This window comes from Molossus molossus, unplaced genomic scaffold, assembly GCF_014108415.1.
Source record: "Molossus molossus isolate mMolMol1 unplaced genomic scaffold, mMolMol1.p scaffold_m16_p_14, whole genome shotgun sequence".
Classification (NCBI taxonomy): domain Eukaryota; kingdom Metazoa; phylum Chordata; class Mammalia; order Chiroptera; family Molossidae; genus Molossus; species Molossus molossus.
The window spans coordinates 17,263,361-17,279,514 of NW_023425349.1; the positions used below are offsets into that span (position 1 = coordinate 17,263,361).

Below are 16,154 nucleotides of genomic sequence, written 5' to 3' on the forward strand. Positions count from 1 at the left end.
ACCCCGGCTGACCCCAGCTTCACACGCACTGGCCAACAGACCACGCTGCCCTGCCCGGTACGGGAGCCCCTCACCCAGGCAGCTCTGGTGTACCTGACATGCGGATAGGGTGGCTAAGAACTGAATTGTACCTTCTATCTCATCATGTAATTTACCAGTAACGAGTCACAAGGGGCTGGGGACCACCTACCGGACAGCACAACTCCAGCCACTCAGCCTCGTACGTTTCAACAGCCACGCGCTCCTGGCTCGTGGCACCCAATCTAGACTCGGAGCTCTCTGAGAAGGCCGGGTGCTGAGTTCTCCTTCTTATCCCAGAGTAGGCAGCCGACCAATGTTTTTGTAATGACTGTGCTCGTTTTGGTCCCCGTGATCCCTTGAGTAACAGCCCGGTGTCAGTCACGAAGCTGCCGTGTGGGCTGGAGACTTCCTGTGCCGTCTAGGGGCCTCGGGGGACTTGCCTATACAAGGGGGAAGCTCAGCTCCCAGCGGGGCATCGTCTGCCCAGCGGGCCTTACCTGTGTGGAGAGTCGGGATCGAAGCAGGTCTTGGTGACGTCGGTGATGTCGGGGTCACAGCACTCTCCGCCGTCGAAGTTGAACCGCTCGTAGTTGCAATCCATGTCACACACCCCATTCTGCTGCTTCTTCATGAAGGCAGGGTGGCGCAGGTGGCGGCAATCCCCGCCGTCATGGCCGGTCAGCGTGTGGTTGCATTCGGGGTCGCAGTTCTCGTCCCCGATCTTGCTGATGTCACAGTTGGCCAGGATGAGGCGGTGGCGCAGGGAGGAGTTGCTCACCTCCAGCACCTCGAGCTCCCAGGAGATGTTGTAGTGTTGGAAGGCCTCGGCCAGCTGCCGGTGCTGGAGGTCGATCTGCTGGCGGCTCACGGTGGGGTTCTCGTGGCCATCGTCACGGAGGTTGACCACGCGGTAGCGCACCACCTTGGGCCGGCGGAATCGCGGGAGCTCGTTGTAGCTGGCGATGACCTCTGCGTTGTCGCACAGGGTCTGCCCGCACAGAGGGGGCTCCAGGCTCGTGTCCAGCAGGAAGCTGTGGGCGCCGCTGAACTCTACCTGGGGGCTGTTGCCGTCCTTCATGGGGGACCAGGTGCGCTTCACATTGTCCCAGTTCTCCTGCAGAAGGAGCTGAGGTAGAGGGGTGTGGAGGCCATGGGTCTCCATGTCCAGCAGCACCTCCCGCTGAGTCCTGGCCACTTTCCACAGACTGAAGCGCTCAATGTAGCCCCGGTAGTTGTGATTCAGCGTGCTGCCCCCCAGCATGAGCACTTTACACTTCTGGGTCAGCGGGCTGAATATGCCACCCACCTGCTCCCCAGAGGTTGCCACCTGGGCACCGTTCACATACAGCTTCATCAGCCGCCCATCGTAGGTGGCAGCTAGAAATACCCACTGGCCCGGGAGGTAGCTTTGGTGGGCATTGATGGTGGTCGCTTGCCGGGCCCGGTCCGTCTTCAAGGAGAAAAAGTAGCGTGGGTCTCTGTTGCCTTGGTCACTGACGGTGTGAATGCCCACGACCCATCCTCGGTCACGTGAGGTATAAGAACACTTGTCATATAGCCCTATGTGGCCCCAAAAAAGAAAGATGAATAAATAAAGGATGAAAATAAAGGGGGGGGGTAAGTTATTTCTTTCTGGTAAAATTTATATCAGGGTGTCCTAGACCAATGGTCTTCAAATTGTGCTCTGTGGGGTCCAGGCAGTTACTCTAGGAGCCCCTGGGATCCCCCCGCGGGCAAGGCAAGGACCACAGAAACTGGGAGGGACAGGTGAGTTGGGTTGGGGGAGTTCTCACCATCAGCACCCCAAGCAGTTTCCCTGTTATTGGTTTTGCATAGGAAATGTACAAAGAGCCATTTCTGATTGAAGACTGGGTACCAGAGCTAAAGAGAACAATGACGCCATCACCAATAATGATCATTCGGACCTGGACGCCTTTGACTTTGCCGAGCTGTTGGATGGGGAGGAGGACCTTCTAAGTAAGAGGTATTTTAAGTGGACGATGATACAGGCGGTAAGAAGAGGAACAGGGAGATAATGAACAGAAGGTGTCCATTTAGTGGGATGGCTCCTCACAGGGTCACCATGACTCCTGAGTGTACATCAGACATGAGCAGCAGCCCAGTGCTCAGTGGTGGTGAACCTCCAGGACAGCTGGCCTGAAGAAGCGGGGACAAGGACATCGTTTCTGCCTCCCACAGGAGCTCTGACGCCTGTTCCCAAAGAAAGGCAGGGACCCTGGAGCTGGCAAGCTTCTTGGGGATCAACTTCTTCACCAGAGACCCAGAGAATGGAGGGCACCTGCCAGGTCAGCCAGAGGCACGGACACATTTCCTGAGATTCAACTCGGCTTCTTTTTCTCTAACACTAAAGTTAATGTTTAAATACAGAACAATGAGCAGCCTCTTAACATAGGCAGATGTTGGGGACTCCTACATAATGGTTAATAAGAAGTAAAATCCACCAAGCCTTGCAGGCAGGTCAGGCATTGTGCTAAGGTCTATGCACGCATTACTTCATTTGATCTAGGTAACACTCCCAAGGTGGTGACATTCAGGTAACTGAGGAGGAAGTGGAACTAAACAAGGTAAAGAGATAAGCTTAAGGCCAACTGGTTGGTGAGTGGACACTGGATCCATCTGACCCCGGAATTCACTGTCCTTTGCATTAACACAATAGCATCTCCTTCTCCCTCGTCAATGCCGCCAGGGATCTGGGCCGCACCATCTGCCTGGGGATGTCACCGGTTTCACTTGGGTGTTTGGGAACATTTTAAGCCACACATCTCTAGACTCACTGTGGGAACCCCAGGAAGTCACTTAACAGATTCTCTCTGGATCTAATTATCTTTACACTCACCAACTCCCTTTCCCCAGCCTTTCTGGAATAGATCCAGTGTCCTTGGCACAGACAGGCTGCTGGACGGGGAAGAGGACTTTCTAATTAAGAGTGTATTCTAAGTGTCAGATGCTGCATGGGGCCAGGTGGGAGGAGAAAGAGAGGGATATGAGGATGAATAAAAGATGCTCATTTAGAAGGACAGGCCCCGCTGGCTGGCAGCAGAGACTCACCGCGGTCACCGTACCTTGCAGTGCGTCTGCCGTTAGCGCTCAGACAGCACAGAGAGCTTCCCAAAAAACCAAGAGGCGGCCCACACAGCCTTTACTCCTCTGTGCAACTGGGGCCTTAGAATTTGTGTAAATGTCTCCATTAGCAGCTGACGGGGATGGCAGTTTCGGCGTCAGGCATCCACCTACACCTCTCCTCCCACTCTCTCCCCAACAGTCAGAGTGTCCTCCCAACCTCAACCTGTTCCTCCAGGCTGAGCAACCTTGGTGAAGCCCCAAGTATCTCTTCTGGTCTTGGTTCTCCACCTGGTGAAGAAGGACCCTGAATGGAGAGCCCCTCTCATGCTTGGTGTAAGACTGCTTTCCTGTGCTTCTGTTTCCTAATGGCTAAAACACAAAAGCCACCTCTTCCAAGAAGCTCTCCCTGATAACCCTATAAGGAATGATTGTTCTTTTCTCTGGACTCATTTTACTTTTAGAAAACGAGACAGTTGCTTTCTGGTTTTAGAGTCTTCTTACCACAGCCTTTCCCACTCCAAACTGGATTTTTTTTTAGAGTGATGCCTCCTGTTTGGGTCCCTGTTCCATCAGCAGCATGCTCCATGCCTTGCCTACCGTAGGCACTTAGCGTTTCGTGAATGAGCACATGAATGATTACTGGGAGAAGAGAAAAGGACAAATGGAAGCAAAAGCACGAAGTCATGTCTCCATGGCTAAGGGACAGAGAGAGTCAGCAGACAGAGTGTGTTCTCGGTGGGGTAGGAAGAGGAGGGTCTCTGGACTTGGGGTGATCTGATGACAGCAATTACTAGCTACCCATCTGGGGCGCATCACTCCACCGCTGTAGCTCTCAGTACTGAAAGGACACAGCCGATAAACCGCCCTCGGCATACGGGGTTCTCCAAACGGAAGTCCATTTTTCAGATGCTCGAGGGTCTGACAGTGATGTCAAGGATGAAAAGCAGAAAATGACAAAAGAGCAAAACACAGAAAGGTCAGAGAGAGCAGGCACCCGAAGGGCATCTTGACCCATGTGCCAAGAGCAGGTAGGATACAGGCTCAGAAAAGCCTCCTGCAGTCCCCTGGGAAACCCTACCCAGAACTCACGAATCCCCGCAGGCTTAGCCGCTAGCAGGACCCTGCACCTCCATACCGACCCCTCCAAAGCCAAGCTTCTGACTCCAGATTGGGAACAAGTTACCCCACTACAGGAAACAAGGAAGACAATGGTTCCTGGACCCCCCACTCTTGTTGCCCCCCACCCTACCTCTAACCTCACCTTCTCCTCCTCCCCCTGGCTGACCCCCAGCCCCTACACTTGAACAGGACTCTTCTAATGAGGAAATTAACATCTGAAACAGGATCCTCTCTCTCTCTCTCTCTCTCTCTCTCTCTCTCTCTCTCTCTCTCTGCAGGTTTTTATTTTGCCAGGGGCTCTGAGTTCTTGGTTTTCCTGTTGCCTTTGGAAGGCAGCTAGCAGGGTTAGCTAGGTAAAATGTTTACACATCTGTAGGGTGCCCTCGGTTCAGAACCTTCCCGGGGCTCGGGACCCTGCTCAGGACCTCTGTTTGCAGCTGAGAGATGAAGGAAGCCCCGAGGAAGGGCCAGACTGCGACACTGGAGCGCCGAGCCAGGACCAAGAGGTGGCCGGGCCCCAGGAGGCAGAGGAAGGGCAGAGACGGGGTTTCAGTGGAACAAGAGGAAACACATGAAGGGAAATGAGAACCTTGAAGCGGCCGCTTCAGAAGTTCAGAGGGAAAATATTGACCTGCCGTGTAAGTGGCGAAAAGAAATCCCTGACTTCAACAGAGAAGGGGTGGGGGACAGAGGGGTGAAGGGGACTCATTTCTCTGTGAAAATAGCTTCATCAACAGCAGTCACATTTCAGGGGCTGGGGTGGAGGGTGAGTGTCACCAGCACAGAACCAGGGACGTGGAGCCAGAGGACTCACTTGCTGGGTGAACTTGCCTGGGCCGAGCCACCCCCCCCCCATGTGTGGGGCCTCCGTTCCTTTCTCTGAAAAAGGAGGGGTTCGGACTAAATACTCCCCCACCACCATTTAAGAGCTCTTTTGTTCACAGTTGGAATGGCTCCTTGGAAGCAGAGGTAGACAAAAATATGTGTTGATGCGACTCGAGACCTCGCGTCACTGCCGACTCCTGCGTGCTTAGGCCCTTTCCCCTGCGTATCCCCCCACGGACATGGACCGGCGTCCTCTGGAGGACACCGTGTGCCCGCGACACCTCCCCGTTGGCTCTCCCGAGGTTCTCCAGGAAGATGGAGGCGCAGGGGGAGAAGCTGTGAGACTGAAGTGGGCGCCATCTGTGGGGGGCTGAGGCCGTCCCGGGGGACGCAGGCCCACCTGGCGAGCCGGGAGCCTCGGGCGATCCTGCGCACAGCGTCTGATCAGCACGGGCTGCCTCCAGGCTGTGATCACGTGGAGCAGACCGGGAGGTGGGGAGCCTCTCCCAGACCCATGAGGGGCGCGGGGCCCGCTGCACAGACGCAGAGGCGGAGGCCCGGCCCAGGAAGGGGACTCGCCCTGCGCCACCACCCCGGGCACTCGGACCCTGGTCAGCTGCCGTTCCTGTGTACCCGTCTTCCTGCAGGTAGGCTTGCAGTGAAAGGGCCCCACAGCCCCCCAAGGGGCTCGGCTGCCTCGCGTCATCTCCTCTGCCCCTACCCCTCACCCCAAGGCGGAGAGCACACACGAGGGTGAGGCCAGGGGCAGCAGGCTGGGCGTCTCCCAAAGCCTTGGCCAGGGCTGGACGGGGAGAAAGACGCTGCCCCCGGAGCTCTGTCCCCCCACTCCGCCTGTCCGAGGGCCCCGCACCCCGACCCTCATCCGGGTCTCTCTGCATCCAGCAGCCTGGTGCCTCCAGGTGCTCCACAGACTTTGTAAAAAAATAAAGGGAGGGAGGAGGGAGGAAGGAGGGGTGCTTCTCTATCGCTGGCTTCCTCAGAGAGCAGGTGCCCCTGCTTTAGAACTAAGCACCATGTGCCCGACATGAGTTTTCTCACGGAATCTCGCGAGCCAGCTACCAGCACTGCCCCTTTGCAGAGGACACTGAGGCCCGGGGAGGGGAGAGGCTGCCCGAGGCAGCACGGCTGGGAAGTCCGGCCTGCAGGGGTCCGAGGCTCGGGTTCCTCATCAGTCATCGCACGGGGTGCCCCGAGTGGGCTGTTTGAGGGCACGGCCCCTCCACACATATCTCCATAGTCCCACAGCGCCTGCCCAGGCACGACACTGAACCGCAAGCCGGGGGCTGCTGTCCGTGTCGTTCTGCCTGGGCCCGAGCATCACCCCGGATCGAGGGCTCTTCACAGCTAGTGCTTCGCGAATCTGCTCTCCTTGGCTCACCCCGCTTCAGGGGGACCCCAGCTTCTCCTGGACCTGCTGTCCATCTGGAGTTAGGAATGCCTCCCTGGGCGTGCCCTTCACCTGGACTGCCGTCTCCAGCCTCCTTGCCTGTCGGTTCCGATCCAGGCTGGTCCCACGTACAGGGTCTCCTCCGGAATGTCCTCTTCCTCAAGGCTGCTGTCACACTCTCGGCTGCCTCCCATCTTCCCGCCCCTTTGTTAGGGGTGCAACTGCGACCCCAGAATTTGTATGTTGAGATCCTAACCCCTAGTACCTTTGCTGGGGTTAGGGTCTTTAATGAGATAATCAAGCTCAAATGGGTCCCTGGCGTGTAACCTCATTCAATAGGACGGGTGTCCTCAGAAGAAGAGAACATCAGGGCATAGACACACACAGAATAAGGACCACGGGAATATAGGGGTGCACAAGGCCATCTATAAGCCAAGGAGAAAGGGATCAGAAGAAACCAACCCTGTGGGCACCTGATCTCGGATGCCTAGCTTCTGGAATTGTGAGAAAATCGACTTCCGTGTTTAAGCCAGGCAGGCTGGATGGAGGACTTTGTTCCGGCAGCTCTAGAAAACTCGAACACCATCACTCAACACGTTTTCTCAGCTCTCACAAACGTGCCTCTAAGATCTACCCCGTCTTCCAGTGCCTCGCGCCCGGATCAGAATTCATGTCTGCTCATGATCCATTGCCTGATTTCCTCTGCTCCTGTTGTGAGCAGAGCAGGCTGTGTTAGGAAGATGCAAGGGTTGCCGTGTGTGGCCGCCACACACAAGAACCGGTCCTCCCGGGGAAGGGGTGCTCCTGTGTTTCAGCTCCAGCTGTGTTTCTGAAGCTTCTGCTGTGTGTTCAGCAGGTGTCTCATAAAACCCTATTCGCAGCCTTGCATCATAGGGGCTATTTACAGATGGCAACACTGACCACCAGATAGGTGTGGTCACCTGCCTAATGTCACACAGCACTTAGGAAAGGCTGGACTTGGGGAAGGACCACCAAAGAGTGGGGCCTCAGCTCTGTCTCCATCCTGTGTCTTCTTCCCTACAATGTTGTCCCGGGATGGTTCAGCTCAACACAACATCAGCTCCGATAGCATTGCACTCGCTTGCATCGCTTAGGGAGGACAATTAGCAAAGGGTAACAATGTGTATCAAGTTTGCATTATTATTGTTTTCTCTCACTGGGAGAGCTGGGGGTGGGAGGGGAGAAAACTCTACGCACGTCATTAAACTCTACGCACGTCATTTCTGCCTGTGACAAAGTAGCGTTTTAAATAATGATAATAAGAATGAACATCTGCTGAAAGTCTCTATGTCGCAGTCTCTCTACTCATCACAGACGCCCTAGTGCTCACAGTGACCATGGGAAGTGAGCGTCCTGCTATTCCTTTGACCGAGAAGGAAAGATGTAGAGAAGCTAAGTGATTTCGCCCCGAGAGATGCCAGCTAGAGAGTGGTAGAATCACAACCAGACTGACTCTAGGCCAGATGCTTTTCTCCAAGGGAACATCTCCTAGCCCACCGTCCAGGTTCTTGGGCCAGCTCTGCCGCTACTCTGCTGTGTGTCGCTGGGAAAGGGGCTCCCCTCTCTGGGCTCCCCCCTGTCCCCACCCTGTGAGATAGGAGGGTTACACCAGGTGGCCGCAGAGGTCCGTTCGTCTCAGACCCCCTGTGACTCTGAGATCCCAGGTCCTCAGACATCCCAGTCCCGGTTCCCACTGTGGGAGATGCAGGGTCGCGAAGGATGGGGAGGGAGGAGAGGAAGGCAGGTTCAGGCCCTCCGATGTGAGGGTGTCCGCTAGCTGCGGGACCGCTCCTAGGGAGGAGCCAGCAGAGGTGAGAGGAGGTGGGGATGAAAGGGGGGAATTTAGGTCAACAGTCTGAATTCTTCCAGGAGGCTAAAAAACTGAAGAGTGAAGGTTGGCGCCGGTCCTTTTCTGGTTGTGTTGTGTTTTGTTTTCCCTTCCGTGATGTAATGGCTGCTATCAAAGCTGCCGAGGAATGCTTGAGAGAGCAATCCCAGGAAAAGCTTTTATCTGTCCAGAGATCAGTGATTAAAACAGACAGATTTGGGTTAAGTGTACCCATGGTCCCACATTTGCTTCAGTCAGAGGGGGGGACCACCAAAGTGACCCTGGAGGACTCGGCAGCCCAGACACTCAGAGAAGCTGGGATGTCACGAGGCAGGTGCCCCAGGACCTGAGGGGCTCCTCCTTGGCATCCGCACCTGCAGGCCCACCATGGCTCAGAGGGCTGAGCGTGGGCTCAGAGGAAGGAGGAGGCTTGAAAGAAAGCTTTCCTGGCTGGAGTCTTATCCCAAACTCTTCTGAGTTCTAGACATGCCTGTCTCCTGGTGTGAGAAGGCTGGGGCACCCACAGGGACCCTCTGGAGCAGTGCACAAGGTCAAGATGAGCTCAGGTGTCTCCGATGCGGCCAGACCCCGTGTGCGGGGCTGAGTGGAGCAGTAGGAAGAGTCTCCACAGTGGTACATGTGTCTGTTCTCTGCTGGTCTTCTTTTCGCTGTTGGGAACCAGCACCTGAACTTCCTGACTACACGAGTCCGCTTACCCTTTTAACGAGCTGTGAGATGTTGGATGAGTTCATCCGACTCTCTGAACCTCAGTTTTCCCACGTGTACATCAAGGACGAAAAAGTCTTATCCTGTAAGCCTCCTAGGTGGTTTCCAGAGGAGGGAGATACCTGCATGTGCACTTCCTTGTGAACGACTTCACGCAAGAACATGTCTAAGGGTTCCTAAAACCCAAGCCTTATTAATCCGCAGGCCTAGATGGCGTGTTTCGGATGGCAAAGTGTTCCTGGGGGCTCAAGGTTCACCTGTGTTTCCCTCTGGCTCTTGACTCTCCAGTTTGTTTTCTTCGCTTTGATGGGAACAGGCTGTGTGGACACAGGAAGGTCAGGGTCTCATCCATCAACAAATGCGCATTCAAATGCTGCCTCTCCCATTCACCAGCTACCTGACTGAGAAAGTCAAGGCACCTTCCATGTCTTGTCATCTCTAGAATGCAGATGATACTATCTACCTCTGAAGATGCAGAGAGCTAATGAGATAATGAACACACCAGGACTTGGCACATGGTCACTGGCACTGTAACAAGTGTGAAGCGTGTGTACCGCGAAGTCTGATCTGTTGGAATCCCAGCTCTGCTGCTTGTTAGCTATGGAGCCCTGGGCAAAATCCCTTCACCTCCCGGACAGTTTCCTACCTGTAAACTGATGACAACGGTGCCTCGTGCACAGTGTCATGGGAGGATTTACTGAGAGAACGCAAGCACCCATTCACGCAGCACGTGATAAATGTTAGCTACACTTTTTATTAATATCAACCATACATGTCTGTTCTTTTTTCTGAGAATTAGAACCAATTGTTTTCCCCTTCTTCTGTGCTGTTAGACGTGATCCTTTCTGACGTCCTCTGAAATACAGAGACACGCTCCCTGCTCTCTTTTTCACATTGTCAATGACACCAGTGCGTATCAACTTAAAAAGAGAAAGTGGGAGGAGGAGAGGAAGAAAAAGACAAAGTTGGGAAAGGAGGAGTAGGAAGGAAATAGGAGGAGGAGGGGGAAGGGAGGGGGAGGGGAAAGAGAGGGGGAGGGGGAGAAGGGGGAGAGATATGGGGAGGAGAAGGGAGAGGGGGGAAAGAGAGGGGGAGGGAAAGGAGGAGGGAAGGATGGGGAGGGGGAGGAGGGGGAGGGAGAGGAGGAGGGGGGAGGAAGGGACGGAGAAGGGGAGGAGAGAAGGGGAGGGAGGGGAGAGGAGGGGAAGGGGGAGGAGGAGGAGGAGGGGGAGGGGGAGGTGGGGAAGAGGAGGGGGAGGGGGAGGGGGAGAAGGGGGAGGGGTGGGGAGGGGGAGGGAGAGGGGGGAGAAAAGAGGGAGGAGAGGGGAAGATGAGGGGGAGGGGGAGGGGGCGGTGGGGGAGGGAGAGGTGGGGGAAGTGGAGGGAGGGGGAGGGGGAGGAGGAGGGGGAGAAGGGGGAGGGGGAGGGGGAGGAGGAGGTTCCTGCTCTGTCCTGGCTGTCCCCTCTTGAATGCTGCCATAGCACAGAGCTGACCCCGCAGACTGGGTGAGGCTGGCGTTGGAGCTGCCCTAGAGAAGACAACCTGCCTTTGGTCATTTTGATCATTTCAGGACCTCCGAACTCTCTCTCTGCTCAGTCATCAAACCTCAGGGAAACGACCCTGCTTCCCAGGAATGTTTGAGGACCAGAGCATCCTGATGTCCACAGGCTTCACAGCAGCCTCAAGCCCTTGCCCTTCATCATTTATAGAATCAGGCATTGTCAGGGCTGGAGGTTCCTCTCTTTTCCTCCCTCTTTTCCACTCAGTGGTCCAGGACCTGATCTTCAGGAACCCATGGAGTTATTCTGTGCCCTTGATCTCTGGACAGCCCAGAAAATGTCGGAGGCTTTTGACTGAGTTATCGCTGCCTCTTCTATTCCCCAAATTAAAACCCCCAAGTCCTGCCTGATGTATCCATTGATCCATTCACCGATTCATTCAACACATGTATCAGGTCCTCGCTGGATGCCGGGCTATGAACCAGACACAGGCTATGCCTTCTGGCAAGAGACCTACTATTCCCTAATGCTAGGGCCAGTCATCCTGTTGATACAATGTACATACAGTAGGAGTTGATACTATGCACATAGGAAGACCTGCTGTTACCATACTGGTCTCCTACAGTATCCCTGCGATTGCTACTCTGCTCTAATGACGTGCAGAGCCACGGGAACCTGTTGAGGGAGAAGCAGAGCTGCCGTGCACAAGGACCAAGAACTCCGTGGACATCATCTCTGAATGAATACAGCTGCTCTGATATAAGTGCTGTGGGTCCCCTTTCACAGGCGAGGACGCTGAGACTCAGAGTGTTGCATTTCCTTGGCAGAGGCCACTTGTTTTGTAATTGGCAAAACTAGAGTTAGAACCCAGCTCCCGACTCCCCTGCCAAGTGCTTAGCCGATGCCATATGTTTTCTATGGATAAACATAAGCAAACATTTTTTAACTAATTGCATATTTACTTCTTCATATAGCCAATTTTTAATTCTTCCCCAAATTGATTATACACTGTGTTGTTTATAACAATACAGAAAGCATTCTTAAGTGTACTTAAGTTTTAAAGTATACAGAGTATCTTAATTATTCATTTGCTTCTCCCAGAACTCTCTAGAGGAGGCAAAATAGAAATGACACTGTCACCCTGGCCGGTTTGGCTCAGCGGTTAGAGCGTCGGCCCGTGGACCAATGAGACGCGGGTTTGACTCTGGTCAAGGGCACATACCTCGGTTGCAGTTCGTCCCCTGCCCTGGTCGGGTTTGTGCAGGAGGCAGCCAGTTGATGTGTCCCTCTCACATTGATGTTTCTCTCTCCCTCTCTCTCCCCCCTCCTTCCACTCTATTTGAAGATAAATAGAAAAATATCCTTCAGTAAGGATTAAAAAAAGAAGAAGAAATTGTGATACTGTTCATGCATATGGGGAGAATGAGTCTCTAAGAAGGTGAAGAATACATGTCTGTTCACCACTTTGCATTTGAGCCTTCTACAGGTGCCTAGAACATAAATGCTCTACAAACATTCGCTGGGTAGATGGATGGAAGGATGGAAGAAAGAGGAAAGAAAGAAAGGAAGGAAAGGAAAGGAAGGAAGGAAGGAAGGAAGGAAGGAAGGAAGGAAGGAAGGAAGGAAGGAAGGAAGGAGAAAGAAAAAAAGAAAGAGAAAGAAAGAAAGAAGAAAGAAGAAAGAAAGAAAGAAAGAAAGAAAGAAGAAGAAGAAAGAAAGAAGGGAGGGAGGGGGAGGGGGGAGGAACACTGGCTTGAGGCTTGAGAGGAAACATGATTTTAGTAGATTATGTTTTTTTTTTTTTTAATTTTTTTTTCTCTATTGATTTTAGAGAGAGGAAGGGGGAGGGAGAGAGAGATACAAACATCAATGAGAGAGAACATCAATTGGCCGCCTCCTGCATGCCCCACACTGGGGATCAGGCCCACAACCTGGGCCTGCGTTCTGATCGGGAATCGAACTGGTGACCTCTTGATTCAGGGGTCAGTGCTCAACCACGAAGCCACACTGGTCAGGCTGATTTTAGTAGATCTTGAATTTCCACATAATCTTTACAATAGTGGAACAAAAGCCTCAGCTGGAGGCAGGAGTGGGCATCCTCGTGACACTGGGTAAGTGCCTCCCTCGCCCTGGTCCTCCATTGCTCCATCCATGTGGTGGGGGTTGGCGCCAGGGGTCCTAGGCCTGGTTGGGTGAAGTGCTAAGTGACACGGAGTCGGGAGAGCACCACGTGGCTGACGGCTGGCATGACTACTAAGCTGTGTGACCCGAGGCCAGCTGCACCTCGCTCTGTCCCCCTTCTCCTCTGCGAACGGAAAACACCACAGTGAAATAACTTCTAGGGATTTTCTTTTTGAAAAGGTAGGAAAAAGATTTCTAAATTGAGGCCAATAAGATATGAACTTTTGCCTTCACTCATCTCTAAGGTACTCTTGATTTGGGGGAAATTCCTCTTCATTGTGACTTTCACGGGCCCTAGCTACTTTTTCCTTCCCCATAAAGATAATTATATTTTATGATTGCACTGCTATAAAGATTTATATAATCAGGAAGCTGGATTCATGATTACATATATAGTATTATGATAGTAACTTTTTTGTTCTGGTTTTAAAAGAAATCAGGCCATTTTTATGGGCCCCTAAAAGGACTGTGGACTCCAGGCATGGCGCCAACTCTGCCTAATGGATAAGAAGACTTTGGGTCCATCTCTGGACCCAGGTCCCCATCTACCCACTAGCTTCAGCAGGGGCACTGAGCACCTGCAACCAACGCTGGGCGCTCAGAGGGCTGGGAAGGTTCCCACACGGTTGAGCCAAGTGATGTAAATGTCATAACTGACACAGGCCCACAGCGAGTTATGGAGAAACACACCCAGACAGTGTGGGCTGAGCTCTGGAAACAAAAGCTCCTCTCTTGGGGGAGCCTGCCGTCACCTCATCCTAGCCCACACAGCCAGGGGTGAGCCCCTCAGGGAGAGGGATGAGAAAGGGCGATAAGCAAGGGACGTGGCCAGACAGGCAGCTCGGGGCTCCGCAGGGCGGGTGCCATCTGGAAGCACTCTCCAGGGCGGGGAGAGCGGGGCCGCCGGTGCCCCGGAGCCTCCCCCGCGTGCCAGGCAACCTGCACAAGGCTGCACGCAGGACGTGGGGTCATCACCCCGTTACAGAGGGAACTGAGACTCCGAGAAGCCCAGGTAGCCCGAGCCTGAGCAACTCGGTAGCAAGTGACAGAGGTAGCACTGTGAGGATTCAAACCCAGGAATCAGCCTCGACGAGTCATATTCTAAACCTCCGCACGGTGCTGCCCAGCTGGGGAAACCGACCCCGCGAGGCCTGGGGAGTTTATACGTCTCAATAAATAAAGCATCGCTGAGTAAGCTCCAGCACAGGTGCAAGCCAGCAGAGCGACCCCATTCAGAGAAGAAGGCTCAGGGAAGCCCTCCTGAGTGAGAGAATGACTGAGCCGTGCCCAGGGAGCGGGAATTTGGTGGGGGAGGAGGGGCAAAGACCTGGTGACGGTCAAGCATGCGCCAAAGCCAAGAGCTGTGACGTCTGCCTTCGGTGGAACTGAGGGTCCAGAGCGTAATAAAGGGGAATGAAAGAGAGAGGCTGGCTGTCTGAGGCCAGACCGCAGAGGGCTGTGAACAGCCTGCCAAGCCTCTGAGGTTTACTCCATAGGCCACAGGGACTCTGGTTTGCTCAGGAGGAGAGTCCTTGGGGGCGGCCATCATGAGCAAGGGATTTCATGGCATTCTGATGGGTAGGGTCACAGAGCTCAAAGAACCCGCACCCCGGTCTGAGGACTCCCTGGGCAGTACTCATGGGCCATCTGTGGTCATTAAGACTTACAACAAAGAGTGTGGAGGGTAAGCAACGTTTTGAAGAGAGAGGGCAAACAGACGTTTCAGATATTAGTTTTCTATTGTTTTACTATTGGCTAGAAAATTGTGAGTTGCGACTCAACTCTAATGAGCTCTTTAAAGACTCCAGATGAAAAATGGTACTTAGATGCTCAAGGGGACTTCAGAATGTTAACATCATTCCACAGGTGGAATGTTGAGCTGATCTAGGACCTCAGCTCAGCCCTGAGCTTGGTCTCGAGTTGACTTTGATGGAATATCATCTGCCTTCGGGGGCTTGGCTTCCCTATCTACGCCCCCGGGAGAGGGTGGAAAGTGGATCTCTAAGTTCCTTTCCAGCTCGGACAGTCTGTGACATAAACTCTTGAGGTGCAGGTATTGTACTTTCTTTGACCTCGTCCTCTGAGTGCTTGGCTTGGGACCTGACCCAGGTAGACCCCAATAAACAGGGGCTGAATCCATGAAATGAATTGAGCTGTGAACTCACAACTCCTATGCAATCGTTAGGGGGTTTTAAATGGAACATTTGCAATGGGTCAACATTTTTTAAACGAACAAACAAACAAAAAAGCACAAAAGCAAGCAAATCAGTAACTAGATAGACTAGTGTCTCCTCTCTGGCTATCAGGGATGTGGAGAAACCCGACGACTCTGGCCATGGCTTCGAGAAGACCAATGGGGGGGCACTGCAAGGTGGAGGGGACACTGACCGTGAAACAGCATGGAAGTGGGAATATCTGCTGTAGGAACACCAGCTAATTCTATTGATCAGAAGAATCCATGTAAGTCAGTGGTTCCTGACCAGGGCACATTCGGAATGTTTCTGCAGACATTTTTGATCACCAAAACGAGGGAGGAGAGGGTACGGCATCGAGGGGGTAGAGGGCAGAGATGCAGCTCAACCTCCTACAGTGCACGGGAAAAACTCCCGGGACGAAAATGACCTGTTCCTAAACGTCAGCAGGGCGGAGGTGGAGAACCTATGTAAGAAGCGAGGGAGGTTACGGCAGGAGTCGATGGTTAGAGAGGACACTGCAGGTGCGGCTGAGGTGCTGTCACCTGATCTAGAGAGTGTTGTGAAGGGATGGCTAGAACCTGGGCTCTGCAGACTGACTGCCATTTATTTGCTGTGCGACCTTGGGCACGTCACTGAACCTTCCTGGACCTCAATTCTGTCATCTGGAACACTGGGATTCTAATAGAATCTATTTAGGTCACTGTGAGGATTCAAGAATGAATGCATGCCATGTCCTCAGCACGTCGCCTGGCACATGTTACGTGCTACATGCATTCACTATTAGCATTACCAGGTAAAGGTAATAGGGAGCTATAGCAGAGTCAAGGTCAAGGTGGTGGTGAAAAGATCCCTTCGGTTGCTGACAACCCTAGAGAAATGACCTCGGGCGGCGTGATTGCTGAGTGACTAGTCTACCCACCCAGTGAATAATCCTTCTTCCATCAGCTTCTGCTTCAAATACTCTGCAGGCTGGGTGTGTTTGGGTCTGTTCTGGTGTTTGCAAGCAACTCCCTGTCTGGCCTCTATTTTCCAGATACCCATGAGGCCCAAGCATCTGACAGCCTCTCCTGCCCAGGCTCTTCATGGTTTCAATGAATAAGTGGAGGGAGACAGAGGAAGCCAGACACGCAGACAGATGGAGGGACGAAAAGCTGCTGCCAGAGACACACGCCTCCCAAGGACAAGGACAGGGTCGGGGCATGTGCGTCTGAGAGGGCGGCTGCGCTCCTGGTACTGTTCGCATGGA

General features: G+C 53.5%; 1 protein-coding gene across 1 annotated transcript in view; it reads right to left on the reverse strand.

Moving 5' to 3' along the window:
- The window catches only part of PAPPA (pappalysin 1), a 233,634-nt gene that overhangs the window by 199,832 nt on the left and 17,648 nt on the right, over window positions 1–16,154 (reverse strand). The window contains exon 2 of the mRNA XM_036261471.1: window positions 519–1,581. Within this exon, the coding sequence (XP_036117364.1) occupies window positions 519–1,581 (1,063 nt within the window). The remainder of the gene's footprint in view (window positions 1–518; window positions 1,582–16,154) is intronic.